We start from the raw sequence: 17,515 nt of genomic DNA, 5'->3' as shown, positions 1-17,515 counted from the left end.
GCTGGAGACATGGCTTAGCAGTTAAGAGCACTTGCTAGGAGCCCCCATGGTACTGCACTAGGCCCTCTGGATAAGTGAGACAGTTCCTTAGCTTGAACTGTTTAGGGGGCCCCCAGGTAGTGGGATGGGGACCTGTCCTTAGTACATGAGCTGGCTTTTTGGATCCTAGTGCCTATGCTGAGATACTTTGCACAGCCTCTGTGCAGGGAGGAGGGGCTTGGACCTGCCTCAACTGAATGTACCAGGCTCTGCTGACTCCCCAGGGGAGACCTTGCCTTGGAGGAGGGAGGACAGGGGAATCTGTGGTTGATATGTAAAATGAATAGAAAAATCTCTTAATATAAAATAAAATACAAGGAAAAAAAGCACTTGCTGTTCTTACAGAAGACCTGGGTTTGATTCCTAGCACCCACATGACAGATCACAATCATCTGTAACTCCAGTTCCAGGATAGCTGATGCCCTCTTCTGGTCTCCTTGGACATTGCATGCACATGGTACACAGGCATACATGCAAGTAAAGCACCGATACACATAAAAATAATTAAAAAAAAAATTTTTTCCTTGGGCTTGTGATACAGCTCAGCAGTTAAAGGTCCTTGCTGCCAAGTCTAATGACCTGAGTTCTATCCCAGGAATTCATGATGGAAGGAGAGAACTAACTCATGGAAGTTGTCCTCTGACCTCTACATCTGTGAGATGCCTCAGCAGGTAAACGTGCCTGTTGTTAAGTCTGATGATCTGAGTTCAATCCCCAGGACTCACGTGGCCCAGGGGAGAGAACTGAGTCCTTTAAGTAGTCCTCTGACCGCCACATGCGTGCTATGGCAGGCACACACAGAATATAAATAAATATGTAATTAATTTTTTTAAAGATCAACTTCTGCCAGGCAGTAGTTAGCACACACCTTTAATCCCAGGACTCAGGAGGCAGGGGCAGGCGGAATTCTGAGTTTAAGGCCAGCCCAGTCTACAGAGCAAGTTCCAAAGCAGTAAGGGCTACACAGAGAAACTGTGTCTCAAAAAACAACAACAACAACAAAAAAAAAAAAAAAAAAAAAAAAAAATTGCTCTTTGCTGCTCTTGGACTGGGGATAGAGCTCAGTGGCAGAGTGCTTATGGACCTGAGTCTGACCTCCATTACTACAAAGTCAAAAGCTCAGCATTTATTTATACAACTCTGTCTTTCTGTCTGTCTGTCTTCCTATTTTCAGGAGGACAGATGTGTGGGTATCTCCTATGTTGCCCAGGCTAGTCTCAAACTCCTGGGCTTGAGCAATTCTCCTGTCTCAGACTCCCAAGGAGCAAGGCCTAGCCACTTGAAATTCGTAAGCTAAAAAGGAGTCTCTTTCCGGGAATTAAGTCCCTCTCTATATATGTAATGGAAAAATCAGACCTAATGTTCTAAATGAGTTCTAACAAACCAAAGTTTGTCTGTCTATCTTTCCTTTTCTTTTCTTTTTTGGTTTTTTGAGACATGGTTCCTCTGTGTAGCCCTGACTGACCTGGAACTCACTCTGTGGACCAGGCTGACCTCAAACTCACAGAGATTCACCTACCTCTGCCTCCCGAGTGCTGGGATTAAGGGTATGCACCACCACCACCTGGCTGATCTATTCTCTACATAGCCACCAAAAATTCTGTGCAAAACATAAAAACTTCACTGGTTCAGCAGCACCCGTAGACTAATGGAAAGACCTTTCACGACCTGCTCCCCTAAAGGGCTTTCACCTTCAGCTCTTGCCACTGTGCTTGTTTAATATGTACTCAATTTCTTACTGAATTACATTTAGCCAGTGTCCCTGACACTTTAGAGTACTAAGAAACACTAAGCTTCTCCCACTCTTTTTGTGTTTGTTTTGTTTTTGAGACAAGGTCTCTGTATGTAGTCCTGGCTGTCCTGAAACTAGGCAAGTGGACCAGGCTGGCCTTAACACTCAGATCCTCCTGCCTCTGCTTCCCAAGTGCTGGGATTAAAGGCATGCACCATAAAGTCTGGACAGACTCATTTGTTTTTTAATTTCTGTGTATATATGTGAGCCTTTGTGAGTGAGTATATGTGTAGCACATGTGTGCAGGAGCCCTCAAAGACCAGAAGAGGGCACTGAATCTCTCAGAACTGGAATGACAGGCAGTTGTAAGCTGCCATGTAGGTGCCCAGATTCAAGAACAGTAAACACTCTCCGTGGTTGACCATCTCTCCAGCTCCATCTTCCACTATCCTTTTCTTCCTTCTGAAAGATCCTACTGGCAGCACCAAGATTCATGAATGACATCCTATTCTCTCCTAGTAATTTTCAGTACAAACACATTTAAGAAAGAAAGAAAAACACATTTGAAACACCAAATTGTCCATATAAAATCCAACAGGTGGCTTAAAAATTGCAAGATGGTTTCGTTTGCCATGTGACTGATCTGTTCTTTTGATTCTAGCATAATTCAAACAAGAACCAAGAAATATGGTTCATGTTGACTGAACCATGTGATTAATATTTGTATTTATACTTTGAAGTTAATTGTTTCTTTATGCTTTGGAATTAAGTGTGTCTGTATCATTCCAACAGCTGAAATACTGTAATGAATACATTTGCACATAATTATGTTCCATGTGTTAATGAGCTCGATTCCACTTCCCCTCCATGTTTTTACAGTTCCTTTCTGTTTTAGAAAGGCTAGGATGAAAACAAACTGCACATAATGGAAGGAGCCAGTATGGCTTACTGAAAAGTTCAGGTTGTCTTTATTTGTTTATTTATACTTTATGTGCACTGGTACTTTGCCTTCATACATGTCTGCAGTAAGGTGTAAGACCCCGGAGCTGGAGCTACAGACAGTAGTGAGCTGTATGCAGTTGTGGAAATTGAACCTGGGTCCTCTGGAAGAGCAGTCAGTGCTTTTTAACCACTGAGCCATCTCTCCAGCCCGAGGTTGTTTCATCTTGTAAATGAAACTACAATTTAGTGAAAATTAATGCCTGACCTCCACACACCTCACTAGACAGTATGGGGCAGGAACAAGGTACTGGGTCAGGTGGCCCAGACAGCGGGGTCTCCAGTCTGGCTCCACCCTCCCTCCACTGCTTCAATCCTCATGAAGAGGCAGGTAACGAACTATATGGTAGAGTACTTGCCTCACATGTTCAGGGCTTTGGGTTCCAACCCTGATACCATGAAAACAAAACACAACAAAACAAGTAGCTTGGACATTTCACAAGTACAGAAATAACATATAAGTATGGTGATTTTGAACAAACTTTTAACTTTTTTTTTTTTTTTTTTTTTTGAGAAGGGTTTCTCTGTGTAGGCCTGGCTGTCCTGGAACTCACTCTGTAGACCAGGCTGGCCTTGAACTCACAGAGATCCGCCTGCTTCCACCTCCCAAGTGGTGGGATTAAAGGCGTGCACCACTACGCCCAGCTCATTCATCTTCTCTAACCTTTTATTTTGTCATCAGGAAAACAAGCACAAGCCTTGGCTTCCAAACTATACTACATGAACTATCTTGTGAACAGTCTGTTGAGCACTTTGCAAACTTCATGGATATAGCTCGTCCTAAATATCTTCTCACTAATAACCAGTAGTTATTAAACTGGTAACATTGTTAGAGTAGGCCCTGTTTTCCTGAATGCAAACAGGGCCTCACTTTACAACCCCTTGCTGGCCTGGAACTCACAGGGATCTGACTGCCCTGCCTAGTATTAAAGGTGTGCACTATCATGCCCAGTCTGAATACAGACTTTAAAAGCTAGAGATTACCTACCTTTATTTGTAAGATTCCTAAATTTAACACCAGAAAAAATAGTTAAGAGCACCCACCCCCATATGAACCACATATGTTGTCTGTGAATCACTTTCATCTCCAAATTGGCAGAAGCCAAATAAGCAGGGCTTTCCTGCAGTGGAATCTGTTCAAGCAAACATCTGCTGGTTCCTTGAAAAATGACCCCTACCCTCTGCCCCCCACAGGTAGCCTGTGAATCTGTGACCCCAAACCCATAGCCTCTGAGACTGAGATAACATCCTTGAGTGCTTGGGTCTCAGACAGAAGAAAGCACGCACGAAGGAACTCATCTGAGCCCAAAGTGCATGGGCTCAATGAGAGTAATGATGACGGCTTTGTCCTGTTAGGACGGAAGGATACATCTTCCCGTTACTAATATTCTTCATCAAAGCATCAAAGGAGCATATGCTGCTTTACGTGAACCACAGCCCATTTTCTGTTTTCTCAATTACTCCTTTTTCAAGGAAGGCATAAAATACAATTCTAAAGCCATAGATTCTGTCTCTAGCTTTACCCACGAAGGTACCAATGACCTGGGAGAATCACTGAGGGCAGAACTTGCTCTAGTGCCTGCATCTGACAGTTAACAAGCCTCACGTCCCATGCCTTGTGACTACTCAGCAGACATTGAGTCATCACATGATTAAACTGACTCTGTGCTTCTACTAGCCTGACCAGCATACATACTTCGAAGTCCTTTTCCCAACTCAAATGGCAAACAAGTCATTCCTGACTTTGACCTGAAGTTGTATTAAAAATGTGATTGAGGTGGGAAATCCAAGGGTCATGAAACACTCTAGATGGCCTTATACGATGGGACAAAAACCTAATACTCAAAGATGTTCCTCTCCCACCACTCCTGGTCTGCTGTCTAAACAAGAGTGAATGACTTTAGGCTAATGAGATAGCACTAATGGATGAAGCAGGCTGAAAAGACCCAGCTCCTAGCCACACGCACAAAGTGTGCCCACTGGGACCTCACCAGGCGTGCAGCTTCTAAGCATGTGGCCTCTGGAAAGATAAGTTTGGCTGGAGAATCTGGGTCTTACTGACCTAAAGGCCTCATTTGATCATAATTAGAGACCATAAACGTACTTTTCCTGACTAATAAAACAAAGCTGATGTGATGAATGTAATGAACCACATGTGCATAATGAGATTACACAGAAAATTCATCTTTTTGAATAAATTCACTTAGAATGAATTGTAAGTCATTAGAATGATATGCTTGTCACTTGTATACACAACACATACACACACACACACACACACACACACACACACACACACACACAAAATACACAGAAGCTGAGGCAGCAAAGGTAGATGCCCAACTCTCATGACATCTCATTTTTGGGGGCAAGTTGTTCTGAAGTCCTCAAAATCCAAAGAAATGGAAGACTGGAGGCAGGCTGTAATAAGTTAATGTTGAGGAAGAATACATTTTTCTTTCTTTGCACCCACCTTGGCCTGGACAGCGTAGGAAGCCAAGAGCACTGAAGCCTCAGGAGGGCAGTAGATCTTTTCATCCAAAATCTGTTTCTTCACCTGAAAGGGCAATGAGTGAGAGAGATGAGATGGCACGTGTGGAAGACAGCAGTGGTGCCTGTCACGGCAGACGGCTGCAGGGAACTCCAAACGAGGGCTGCCAGAGCAGCCTGTTAATGATTTTCTGACAAAGGGGACTTCTTAAAAAAAAGTGTTGCAGACCAGTGGAGAGTTCAGCCACTGAGAAGTTATCAGTAAGATAGCTGCACAAAAGCCCTCATCTCTTGTCCTCAGAGTCAAGGCTGAAGAGTAAATAGGATCTGCTTGATTACAGCAGACACTGACGGGGCGATGACTAAGGGTAGCTGCACTCTGTCCCAGTCGTGGCCCCTGTGGAGCACTCACAGTACTAGAGGAGATGGAGTCTACTTTCAAATCTTCATACAAGACAAAAGTCATCAAGGCCACTGAATTATGACTGTAGAAAAAGTCATTACTTCCAATGTGCTGCTCTAAGGAAAAAGGAAGTAATAAAATTTGATCGATTCAACTTTTAAGTACACATGAGGTTCAGGAAATACAATTCCTAAGCTATAATGTTGAATTAACATATCTCATTGCACCTAATTCCATACAGTGGTGCAGTGTATGATGTTCCAGACACAAGGACAAGAGAACCACATGAAGTGGGGGTACATTAAGCAAATCTAACTCTTTTCACAGATTCCTATTAGTAAATGTTGCCCTGCTTACTCACAAAAACAATCTAACATCACAATATGAAGGAAGATCAAGCAAAAGTCACAGGGAACAGGTGCTGCCTGGGATACTCACAGGAAAGCCATTTCTATAGTACTAAGGTATTCTGGCCTCATGTAGCTTGAGGTGGTCTTGAACTCTCTACATAACTAAAGATGACTCTGAACTTCTGATCCTCCTGTGGATTACAAAAGTACACTATGCTCTGTTTACACAGCACTGGGGTTGGAACCCAAGGCTTCATAAATACAAGGCAAGCATTCTATAGACAGCTGCATCCCCAAGCCCCAAAGACTCTTCATGTGGCTTCATTCACACATACACTATCCCCACCCCCACCCCCGGCCCCCAGGTTTTAAAACTAAGAGAAAATGAAAGCTGAGATGTTCTGAAACAGTGAAACCTTCGAGTCTCCTAGTTTCTTTACAAAGAGAAAAGAAGCCATAACACAAAAAATCTGAAAGGGCTACCTTTTGACCTAAAACACACACACATGCACACACGCACACATGTGTGGAACTCCTTTGTAAAATAAACTATTTAGCCAGGTATGGGACACACATCCCAGCATTCCAGAGGCTGAAGCAAAAAGATCTCAAGTTCAAGGCCAGCCTTATCTATGGAGTGAGAACCTCTTAACAACACAACACAACACAGCATTATATGGAGTGTAATATCTTATTTCACGTACTATATCATGAACACAATACACAGAGGCTTCATATTACAAGGATTGTGTAAAAAATCACAGATGTACTTCTGGAATGCCTAACTTCTTCAGTTTGGTTAAGAATGACTTAAGAACACCAACTGCATATTCAACGAGACTGTCTCTAAGGAGCTTGCACTCCAGGGAAGGAGGAAATGACAATATACACCCAGAGTAGTGCAGAACGGGATGTCTGAAATACCTTCGGCATGGGTCAGACCAAGAGTCACTGCCATTCCAAAGAACTGCCTTGATGATGGCAGATCTTGAACTTGAAAGAAACTTCCTGCTAAGCCTCTGAAGCTTTTCTTTATAACCTCAGAGAACTTTCAAGTCAGCTAGAGGAACCTGGGATGTATGTTCACAGAGGTTTATATATTGGGTAACTGCCTCTACTATTCTTCATCATCACACCTCTGCAACTTCATCTGACATCAATTCTCACCACATGGGCAAAGTTCTATTCTCAGGATTTTTTTCCCCATTCCTGAACTCAAAGGACTGACTATTTGGAGGCAAAACATTTTCTGCAGTGTAGAAGCATTTGTTGCCAACTCTAAGGGTTCATCTGAGCTACTTTTGCAACCATACTCAAATTGGTCCTCTTAGAACTGGGGGAGATAACATGGGCCGGTGTACCTGTAAGAAAAATAAGTGTTGCGTGATCTCTTGAACTAGCTCCTCCTCAGCATTCTCAGGATAAAATTTGGCCAGGAAGTGAAAGGTAACTGGTTCTTCCTTCGAAACATCATGATCCAACACCTGCAGAATTTCAGAGCAAAAGACATGCTGTGCTGGTTCCTCTTCATGGACTACCATCAAAGCACGCTGTGCAGGGAAGGTATAAATCCCTTCCCCGGTTGCATTCATCCCATTTCCCAAAGGCTGTGTTTCTACAATTGGAAGCATTCACAAAGCCATCCATAGCAGGAGATAATATCCACTTCGCACAGGGGGTTCTGAACTAAACCAATCAATAAACCCTAAGGGTGAGCAGAGCTACGGTGACAGCATCAGTGTTCTCAAAGCCACGGAAAATAGTAACAAACCAGAATGTATAACTCAAAGATCTTGGGCGTTATCCTTTATGGAAGACTGAAGATTTAAAAGGTTGTTGTTTTTTTTCTGAAATAGTAACATCTTCCTTTATTCTTTTTTCTTACTGCCCACTCTAATAGGTTCCACTGGAAAATAGCTTAAACTAGATTTTTGTGACATCATTTATATGTTATGAATACTAGAAGTGAAACATGGCCATCATGGCAATGCTTTGTTCCTGGAATCTTTCCGAGATGGCCACAAAATGCTTGCAGTGCAGTAAGTAAACCACTGTCTTTAATCTTCTAACAATCCCACCCACCCCCTGAAAAGCTTGGACATCTGCTCTCCAGAGTGAATTTCATTTCAGGACATAAACATACTACCAGGCTCCATTAACATGTGTCATAATTTATTTCCCTTGAGCAGCAGGTTCTATGACTCCTGATGCCCCCAATCTAATATCCATTTGGCTAACATTCAGGTATGATTTAAAACTCACTTTGCTGAGAATCATAAAAAGATACAGAAAGCTTTGCTGTGTCTGCTATATAACTCTCCATATGCTTGCCCAAATTCCAGTAGCAGTCCCCAAGGGACTCAAAATAAGTCTAATCTAGTTGCCTTCCTCGGCACTGGCTCTTTGTGGCATTTAGAGTTTCTAGTAATTGGGAATGACCATTGAAACAGACAACCAAAGGAGTTCTAAGCACAAAAGAGATCACCATATACATGTTGCGAACACAATTTGAACATCTCACTTAACATTAGTAAGAGGAGACTCTTGTTGGTTGCCATGTTAGGCAGTAGATAACTTCAGGGGCAATTGACAGGAGCACCATTTAGGGTCAGAATTAGACATGGGCCGGGCAGTAGTGGTGCACACCTTTAATCCCAGCACTCGGGAGGCAGATCCAGGTGAATCTTTGTGAGTTCGAGGCCAGCCTGATCTACAAAGTGAGATTCAAGACAGGCTCCAAAGCTACACAGAGAAACCCTGTCTCGAAAGAATTATACTTTGGGACTCGGGTCTTTTGGCCCTGTTCTCCAGCTGTCTTCACTGTGATAGATAGGCATATCTTTGCGTGAATATATGAACCCATAAATGGGCAGCTTCCCTAAGCCATAGCCATTTCCCAAGCCACCTCAAATTACTAGAAACCTAGATTTCACATGATTAAGAAACCCCAGAGAATCCTGAGGAGGAAACGGGCATTGCTCTTTCATCTCAGGCTCTTTATTCCTTAGGTTTCATTAATGATTAAGTCTTGGTGTTCTCAAAGACTTATTAAAAAATAAAAAAAGAACACGAGCCCCAGGAGAATCTCTCAAAGACATAAATTGTTGAGGTTATTGTTTTTTGAAGCACACAGAGATAATAGTAATGCCATCCCTAAAACTTGACTATTGGTTCAATAAACTAAACCCAAAAAGCAAACAGGGAAGTAACAACGGGCAGAAAAGCTGGTCAAGGTTTAGGCCTGGTGAATCCTGCTTGTCTGGGAGTCTGTGGAGAGCAGAAATGCCTGTAGGACCTGTTTCCTACATACATGACTTAATATTAAAAAGTGCCCCCTTCTTTACCATATCCTTGTGATTCTCCAACAATGAGCAAATAAGCTAAGTGCAGGCTTAGGGGGAAAAAAAAAAAAAAAAAAAAACCAGAAACTAAAACCAAAACCAGAAAGCATAAGCCTCCCCCGCTGGTTTCATGGAGATCGAGCCCAACCTTCTTGTCCATTTTGAGCCAAGCCACGGTGTCCTTGATTGTGTACTGCAGTCCAAAAAACCAGGTTTCCCGAAGCCCCAGCGTCCGACACACCAAATCAAACAGGTCTTTCCCTTTCCATTTCATCTGCAATATAACAAACCAACAGGGAAGGATGATGTGAGCAAAAATCATAATCAGCTCACACACAAAACTGTTGTCAGCACTCTCTACTATCACCAAAATGTCTGATGAGCACCACTGAATTCCTAAATAATCTTAAAGCTTCCCACACAAAACCATGAGTGGGAAAATACCAATTAGAGCTTAATGGCTCAGTCGCTGCGGAGCACACACAATACCTCCTTGGACAGTTCCGTACAGAGCTCAGGATCCCCGAAGCTGCTAATTTAGGAAACCTGGTAAATAGGCAGCCTCATTTAGGAAAGTCAAGCCTCCTAAATTAGCCCAGGAAGATGGCTAGTTTGTGAGACACTAACTCCCTTGAGATGTTCTGGGTTTTTTGTTTGTTGTTGTTTTTAAGTCATGACTGCCTTTTGATAAAAGGTAAGTATTCTCTTTTTAACTTAAAGACTACTTTTACTAGGAAAAATATTAAATATATGGTTGTAAGCCACAAATTGCAGAGCAGAACAAGAAAAGACCAAATAGGCCAGTTGCAGGTCTCTATCAGGATGCCTGGTTGGGCCCAAACAGAAGCAACTTGTCCACAGGCACAACAAGCAATTCTAAATGCTCAGTGTCCAAACCCAAGCAACGAATATACAAATTAACTATGGCATGTTTATTCATAGCCTCACTTTCCAAAGCACCTGAATCACGGCTAACTCTTTCTTTTTCTCTGCTATTCAATGGTGTAGCTGGAAAGAGCCGGGCGGTGGTGGCGCACGCCTTTAATCCCAGCATTCGGAAGGCAGAGGCAGGCGGATCTCTGTGAGTTCGAGGCCAGCCTGGTCCACAGAACGAGATCCAGGAAAGGCGCAAAGCTACACAGAGAAACCCTGTCTCAAAAAAAAAAAAAAATCAATGGTGTGGCTGGAAAAAGCAAGCTCAAACATCTTCATAGGGAAAGAGGATGCAAGGCAGCTGAGTAAATGTTGCCATCTAGTGGCTTTCAGTCAACTAGGTTTTTCCTGTATTAACCTCTTAGCTACTGTTTGCCAGAAAACCACCCCAGCTACTCCATATATCAAATAAAAATTCAAATAAACACTTGAATACAGTTTTCATCATATGAAACATATGCTTGAGTGATCCTGAGATGCAAATGTAAGGGAAATATAAGGCCACCTGATTACAGAAGTATCTGCTCTTCTCCCGCCCCCCCATTAGGAAACCTCCACTCTCCAGGGAGACAGCTCAGTAAAGTGTTTGTTTACACTTAAGCCTGAGAACCTGAGTTTGAACCCAGCACTCATGTAAAAAGTTGGTTGTGAGCCCGGCAGCTGTGGCACACACCTTTAATTCTGGCACTCAGGAAGCAGATCTCTGTGAGTTTGAGGCCAGCCTAGTCTACAGAATGAGTTCCAAGAGAATGAGTTCACTACACAGTGAAACCTTCTTGAAACAGCCCCCCCACACACACACAAAAAGAAGTTGGTTGTGGTGGCCCATACTTGTAATCCCAGCACTGGAAGGGTGCGGGGTGCCAACCAGCCTAGCTTAATAAAGGAACCCAGGTCCCAGTGAGCATCTACTTTAAAAAAAAAAAAAAAAAAAAAAAAAGCCAGAAGCAGAGGCAGGAAGATCTCCAAGTTTGAGGCCAGCCTGATCTACAGAGCAAGTTCCAGGACAGTCAGGGGTACACAGAAAAACCCTGTCTCCCTCTAACCACACACCATTGCATTCACACTACACACACACCTCCAATAAATAAATAAAATTAAAAACATGAACAAGGTGAATGGATCCTGAGGAACCAGAGGTTGATCTCAATGTTTGTGTTGGGTGTGTGCCATGAATATGTGGAGCTCAGAGGACAATGTGGTGAAGTTGGTTCTCTCCTTAGACCTTTATATGGCTCTGGGGATCACTCTTGTAGACAGGCTTGTACAGTTAGTGCCTTTACCCACTAGCCATCTTGCCCACCCCTTTACCTCTTCCCCCACCCCAAGTATTAGGGATCAAACTGGGGTCTTGCACTTCTTAGGCAAGTATTCCACCATTGAACTATACTCCTAGCTTCAATAGATGTGAATGAACAGAGTCCTCTTCAGGTACTCAACAGGAGAGCCATCTCTCTCTGTGTTTGCAGCCAGAGCCAGCAACCCAAACGGTAGGACACCAAGATCACAGCACACAAGTGGCATATTGGCTTTGGTCCTTTGCCAAGCAAGGCATTTCTCCTATCTGTCCTGCAACCTTGGCCCCACACCCTCTGACTATAGTCAGGTCCCTGGAATACGGCAAAGATAGAAATCTTTAGAGATTTTTGAGTAGGAAAAACTGAGGTTTATTTTAAAAATATAGTTGCTTTCTCCCTTTTATAAGGCTAGATAATAAGCACACCCATTTGACAACTGGAGACAGGGTTTTTTAATTCTTTGAAGGTCTTAATTCCTACAGGCAGACTTAACTGAAGAAATGTGATTTTGAAGAACTGGAAGCTTCAGGATGCCGATTCTCCTCTTGTCTCTATTTTAAGCAGCACACAGTATATAAATTATAAATGCCTACCTTGCCACAAGATAATGTGCCACTAAAGAACAGGCATTAACTTGGAGAAGTTAAACATCTGAGGGCCAAGAGGATCAGGACATCACTCCCAATCCACCATAACTCACAGCCACAGTCAGGTCAGGCCTTGGCACAAAGGGCTGTCAGCAAGCAGGGTGAGTAGACCTGGAAGGAAAGCTCCCAAGGGACAATGAGTGAGCTTCACACTGGGGAGCTGAAAACCTCAACATAATACTGTGTTATCGCAGCTTTCCTGGACCCTTCTATTTCTTCGTTTTTAAAATGCAAGCCTACTTTTTGTTAACTGCAAAAGACAATGTCACTGTCCCATGGAGCTTGCAATAAAGTGAAGAAACAATTCTCAGAACAATCCAGAATGCCCTACTTACATTATTTTCCCTACTTATACCTAACATTGGTGCAAAGAATCATTGACTATTGGAGCTGGAAATGAGCCTCAGTGAATCCATGCTCTTTTTGTAAAACTAAGTAAACTGAGTCACCAATTATTTGGCAGTCTATCAAAATAAACATTGGTCTGTTTTTTCATGGTGATCCAAGGCAGGCAAACCCCTTGTCTCACAAACACCCTTTTCCAGTTCTGTGATCATCAGATCTTTTTACCTTGGCCAGTAAGTGACCAATACTGAAACAGAACCCTCTGAGAAGAGTCAGACACAGCTCATTCACAGCTCTCTGTGGACAGAGCCCGTTTTCCAACAAGTACTGTAGAGCATACCAAGTGTCACACACTGAAGCTATACAATGGCGAAAGCAGGGTGTCTGTGGGAGAAAAAGACAAGAACTCAGGTCAGAGGAGACTTGAAGAACAAGTAAAGGTTCAGTGATGGAGGGAAGGAACACTATCTTAGAAACAAAAACAAAACACCATGATCACTCCAGGGACCTGCAAGTCTATGTGCTGTGACCGGCACTGACAGCCAACCTCTGGAGTGGGGTGGTGGGACGACACTGGAGGCTGGAGCAGGCGGCTCGCTTCAGCAGACAGCCTTAGCCTTTGAGGACTTCTGCCACCAGGGTGGAGAATAAGTTTCAGGGAAAGAACAGTTGCAGGACAGACAAGAGCACAGAGCAGATGACCCCCTCCTGTCATCAAGATGGCGAGGGAGAGAGAGGCTGGGAAGCGGAAGGAGGCAGGCCCAGAAGCAGCACTTGAACAGGCTAGAGGGAGAAAAGCTCAAGGACACCGACCTGCGTTTCCAGCTTGAGCACCTGGTATCCCACTAAAAAGAGAAGAAATACAGAAAAAGCAGCAGGTTTGGCGAAAACAGATGAGCAATTAAGTTTTAGACAAGATTAGTTAAACCAAAGAAAGCAAGTGGCCTGGTGGCGCACGCCTTTAATCTCAGCACTCAGGAGGCAGAGGCAGGCAGATCTCTGTGAGTTCAAGACTAGCCTGGTCTAGATAGATAGTAAGTTCCAGGTCAACCAAGTCTACCCTGTCTCAATTTAAAAAAAAAAAAAAAAGAGGAGGAGGAGGGAAGGAAGGAAGCAAAGTAGAGATGGCCTAAATATATTTAAGCTTCCAGCCCTCTGAGCTGGAGAGCTGGCTCGGCTGCATATGCCACAAAGAAGTCTAGGAACCCAAGTTCACTCTCTGGGACCCACGTGGTAGGAGAGAGCTGACCCCCACAACAGGTCATCCTCTGACCTTCATATATGTGCCCCCCACAGACACAAAGTAAATAAATGTAAGTATTTTTTAAAAGACCTAAAGACCTTCACTTATAAAATACAACATTCTAAGGTGAGACAGGAAGATTGGTTCGCCTAGGAGTCCATGATAACCCTACATAATACAGTGGGACCTCATTCCAAAACAAAAGAAAACATTTGTCTCTGTCTTTAAGCAATTAATAAGTTTTTTGACCAAACATGTTGGCCTTATACCTGGAATCCTAGCACTTGCGAGGTTGAGGCAGGGGGCCAGCTTTGTCTATACAGAGAGATTCAAAAACCAACCAACCAAACAAGCAAGCAAAAAAACCAACAATCAGGGCTGGAGAAATGGCTCAGAGGTTAAGAGCACTATCTACTCTTCCAGAGGACCCGGGTTCAATTCCCAGCACCCACATGGCAGCTCACAACTGTAACTCCAGTTCTAGGGGATCTGACACCTAAAATAAATGCACATAAAATAAAGTTAAATAAATTATTAAAAAAAAAACAATCAAAGAAACAAAAAATCAGAAGCTTTCTGTTGGGTTAAATTTAATCTCCACGTGTTACCTATAAAAAGTTATGCTTTCCAACATGTTCTTCCTCAAATGCATGAGGCTTTCTTTGTCTTCCTTATTTGAGTTTCTGCTTCTATATAAACAAGAACTGTTGGCCATGGGTGCTCTAGAGAGTTCTCAAGTTCCTGTGGAAGGGAGGCTGGGCTTTCTTGGTACAAGATGGCTTGCCTGACCACGATTGTTCTATGTTAATTTGATGCTTTGAAGTGACTCATTGTCATCCGAAGGTCTTTCTAGACTGTAGGCACTTCTAACTAGAACCAGCATTAGTCATCATCCCCAGTGACCAATGGAGAGTATACAGAGTACACAAGACACACTCAGCAGCTATCTAATCTCACTGACTAGATGACTTTAAAACCCAAGGCAGTGGTGGCGCATGCCTTTAGTCCCAGCACTTGGGAAGCAGAGGCAGGCTGATCTCTGAGTTCAAGGTCAGCCTGGTCTACAGAGCTAGTTCCAGGACATAGAGCTGTTACACAGAGAAATCCTGTCTTGAAAAACCAACAAAACAAACAAAAACCCCAAAAATTCATATTGTATGAAAAAAAAAAATTCAGTAAAACCCAAGGCTCAGAGGCTTAGAGCACAGTTAGTGAATACACACTGTGTTCAAGTACAGACCAAGGCACAGGGGGCTCACTGGGGGACAAGGGACAAGTCTTCACTTTTATAGGTTTTGAATAGAAGTCAGCCAAGAACAGATGATCATCACAGGTGAGGGTTTCAGCATGGAAACACTTGTGTTACGACAAGGATACCCAGGAACTGTGGGAACTCCTAAGAAAGCAAGCCCCCTTCTCACAGAAATGACATCTAAATTGTCTCCTGGTGGAAAAGAGAAGCCAAGTGAAGATTGGGTTTGGAGGAGACTGTAGGAGAGGTGTTGCAGGCAGAGAGAATACTGTATGCAAAGGTCTAGGGGAATTGAAATATTTTAGTTTGATTGGGAAATATGTCTGAATTTACAAAGGAACCAAACTGAGCCTGTGACATGGTTTAAAGGTAAAGGCACCCTGCCACCAAGACTGACTACCTGAGTTTGATCCTCAGGACCCATCGGTGGAAAAGAAATCTCCCATTTTCTCAGCACACGTGAGCCTAGGAGACCTGGGGAAAGGGACTACAGTGAGGAGACATTGGCTGAGCTGGGTCTTGTGGAGAAGGCTGACAAAAGGAAAGTCATGACAGCCTGAAGGAACAGCATGTCTGCACTTGGGTCCAAGCAGTTATAAAAGAAATGTTCTTTGCACTTTTCTAAATTTCTCTGATCTACACAGCTACACATGAGCTCACACAAGTGCGCTCTCTCTCTCTCTCTCTCTCTCTCTCTCTCTCTCTCTCACAGCTACACATGAGCTCACACAAGTGCACTCTCTCTCTCTCTCTCTCTCTCTCTCTCTCTCTCTCTCACACACACACACACACACACACACACACACACATGAAAAAACTCGAGAACCAAATTATGGCCACACATGGTGGCACACACCTGTAATCCTAACATGAAGCAGGATGAATGAGAAGTTCAATGTCAGCCTGAGTTATATAGTAAGACTCTCTCAAAAAACAAAACAAGGGACAGTGTGGTGATCTATTGTGTCCCCCAATATATTGTGCACCCTAATAAACTTATCTGGGATCAGAGAACAGAACAGCCACTGTATTAAACATAGAAGTCAAGCAATGGTAGCACACTCCTTTAATCCTAGCATTACGGAGGCAGAGATCCATTTGGATCTCTGTGAGTTCAAGGCCACACAGGAAACAGAGCCATGCATGGTGGCACACACCTTTAATTCCAGCATTTGAGATCTCATGTCTTTGCTTGGGAAGGACACACGCCTTTAATCCCAGGAAGTGATGGCAGGAAGCAGAAAGGTATATAAGGTGTGAGGACCAGGAACTAGAGGCTTTTAAACAGTTCAGTGGAGATCCAATCCATTCAGGTGAGGACTCCGAGGCTTTCAGTCTGAGGAAACAAGACCAGCTGAGGAGTAGACAAGGTGAGGTTGGTTGTGGCTTGTTCTGCTTCTCTGATCTTTTAGAATTTACGCCAATATCTGGCTCTGGGTTTTCTATTAATAAGACCTTTGAAGATTCGTGTTACAGGACAGGCACTGGGTGAGCAGCCCACAACTTTAATCCCAGCATTCGGGAGGCAGAGGCAGATGGATCCCTGTGAGTTTGAGGCCAGCCTGGTCTACATAGTTAATTCCAGTCCAGCCAAGACTACATAATGAGACCCTGTCTCAAAAACCAACAGAACAACAATAAAATCTCCAGCATCTAAACACATAGTTTTGTCAGCTGTCTAATTCTACTTCTGGCATCCAAACACAGAACCCAGAAAATAATCTAGTGACTATTTTCTCCAGGCTCCTAAGAATGGAACAAAAGTGGTTCCATTCTAGACACACAGAAGGCAAGTTTAATCATTACACAAAATGGACACCTCAAGATATCGGGGCTTCTTTCCAGGAACCATCCCAAAAGGCATAGGTACTGACCTATGACAGTGAGTTATCTGCCGCCAGTATATCTCAGTACTGTTACTGTGTGACCTTGGGCAAGTTATAGAACTTCCTCATGCTTTAACAAGGATAATGAACAGAACCTGTCTCAACAGATTGATCTAAGGATTAAGTGAATTAAAACACTAAAAAAGGCTAAGACAGTGCTGGGCCCAGAACAAACAAGGGGTAGTTATTGTTAATTCCCACTCTGCCTCCCTGCCTTGGTTCTCAAGTGGTGCTGCTTAAACCCTCCCAGCCCCACTTCGTACCACGATGATGGATGACAGATGGGAAAGGGCACCATCAATTCTCATCGAGCTAACCATCCTATCAGTCATTTGACACACATTTATTGAGCACCCACTATGTCCTAGTCTTTGTGCTCAGCACAGGAGATAAATGATGAATTTGGGACAACACGTGGCCCCTGTGCGTGTCTGACAGGGAAGACAGGTAAATGGATAAGGAAAAACAAACCACTAAGTTGCTAATGGAACAGGCTGTTGTTCTCCTGACTTTAGTGAAAGGCGCTACACTGAGGAGACACTGGCTGAGCTGGGTCT

General features: G+C 43.4%; 1 protein-coding gene across 7 annotated transcripts in view; it reads right to left on the bottom strand.

Moving 5' to 3' along the window:
* Positions 1 to 17,515, bottom strand: part of Nf2 (neurofibromin 2) — an 85,761-nt gene that overhangs the window by 43,673 nt on the left and 24,573 nt on the right. For all 7 annotated transcript variants that reach the window (XM_028870640.2, XM_028870639.2, XM_028870642.2 and 4 more), the window contains exons 2-4: positions 9,503 to 9,628; positions 7,375 to 7,497; positions 5,244 to 5,327 (exon numbers count right to left, since the gene is read on the bottom strand). In XM_028870640.2, coding sequence (XP_028726473.1) covers positions 5,244 to 5,327; positions 7,375 to 7,497; positions 9,503 to 9,628 — 333 coding nt within the window. The remainder of the gene's footprint in view (positions 1 to 5,243; positions 5,328 to 7,374; positions 7,498 to 9,502; positions 9,629 to 17,515) is intronic.

This window comes from Peromyscus leucopus, chromosome 7 (assembly GCF_004664715.2).
Source record: "Peromyscus leucopus breed LL Stock chromosome 7, UCI_PerLeu_2.1, whole genome shotgun sequence".
NCBI lineage: Eukaryota > Metazoa > Chordata > Mammalia > Rodentia > Cricetidae > Peromyscus > Peromyscus leucopus.
This window is presented reverse-complemented; position numbering and strand designations above follow the sequence as displayed.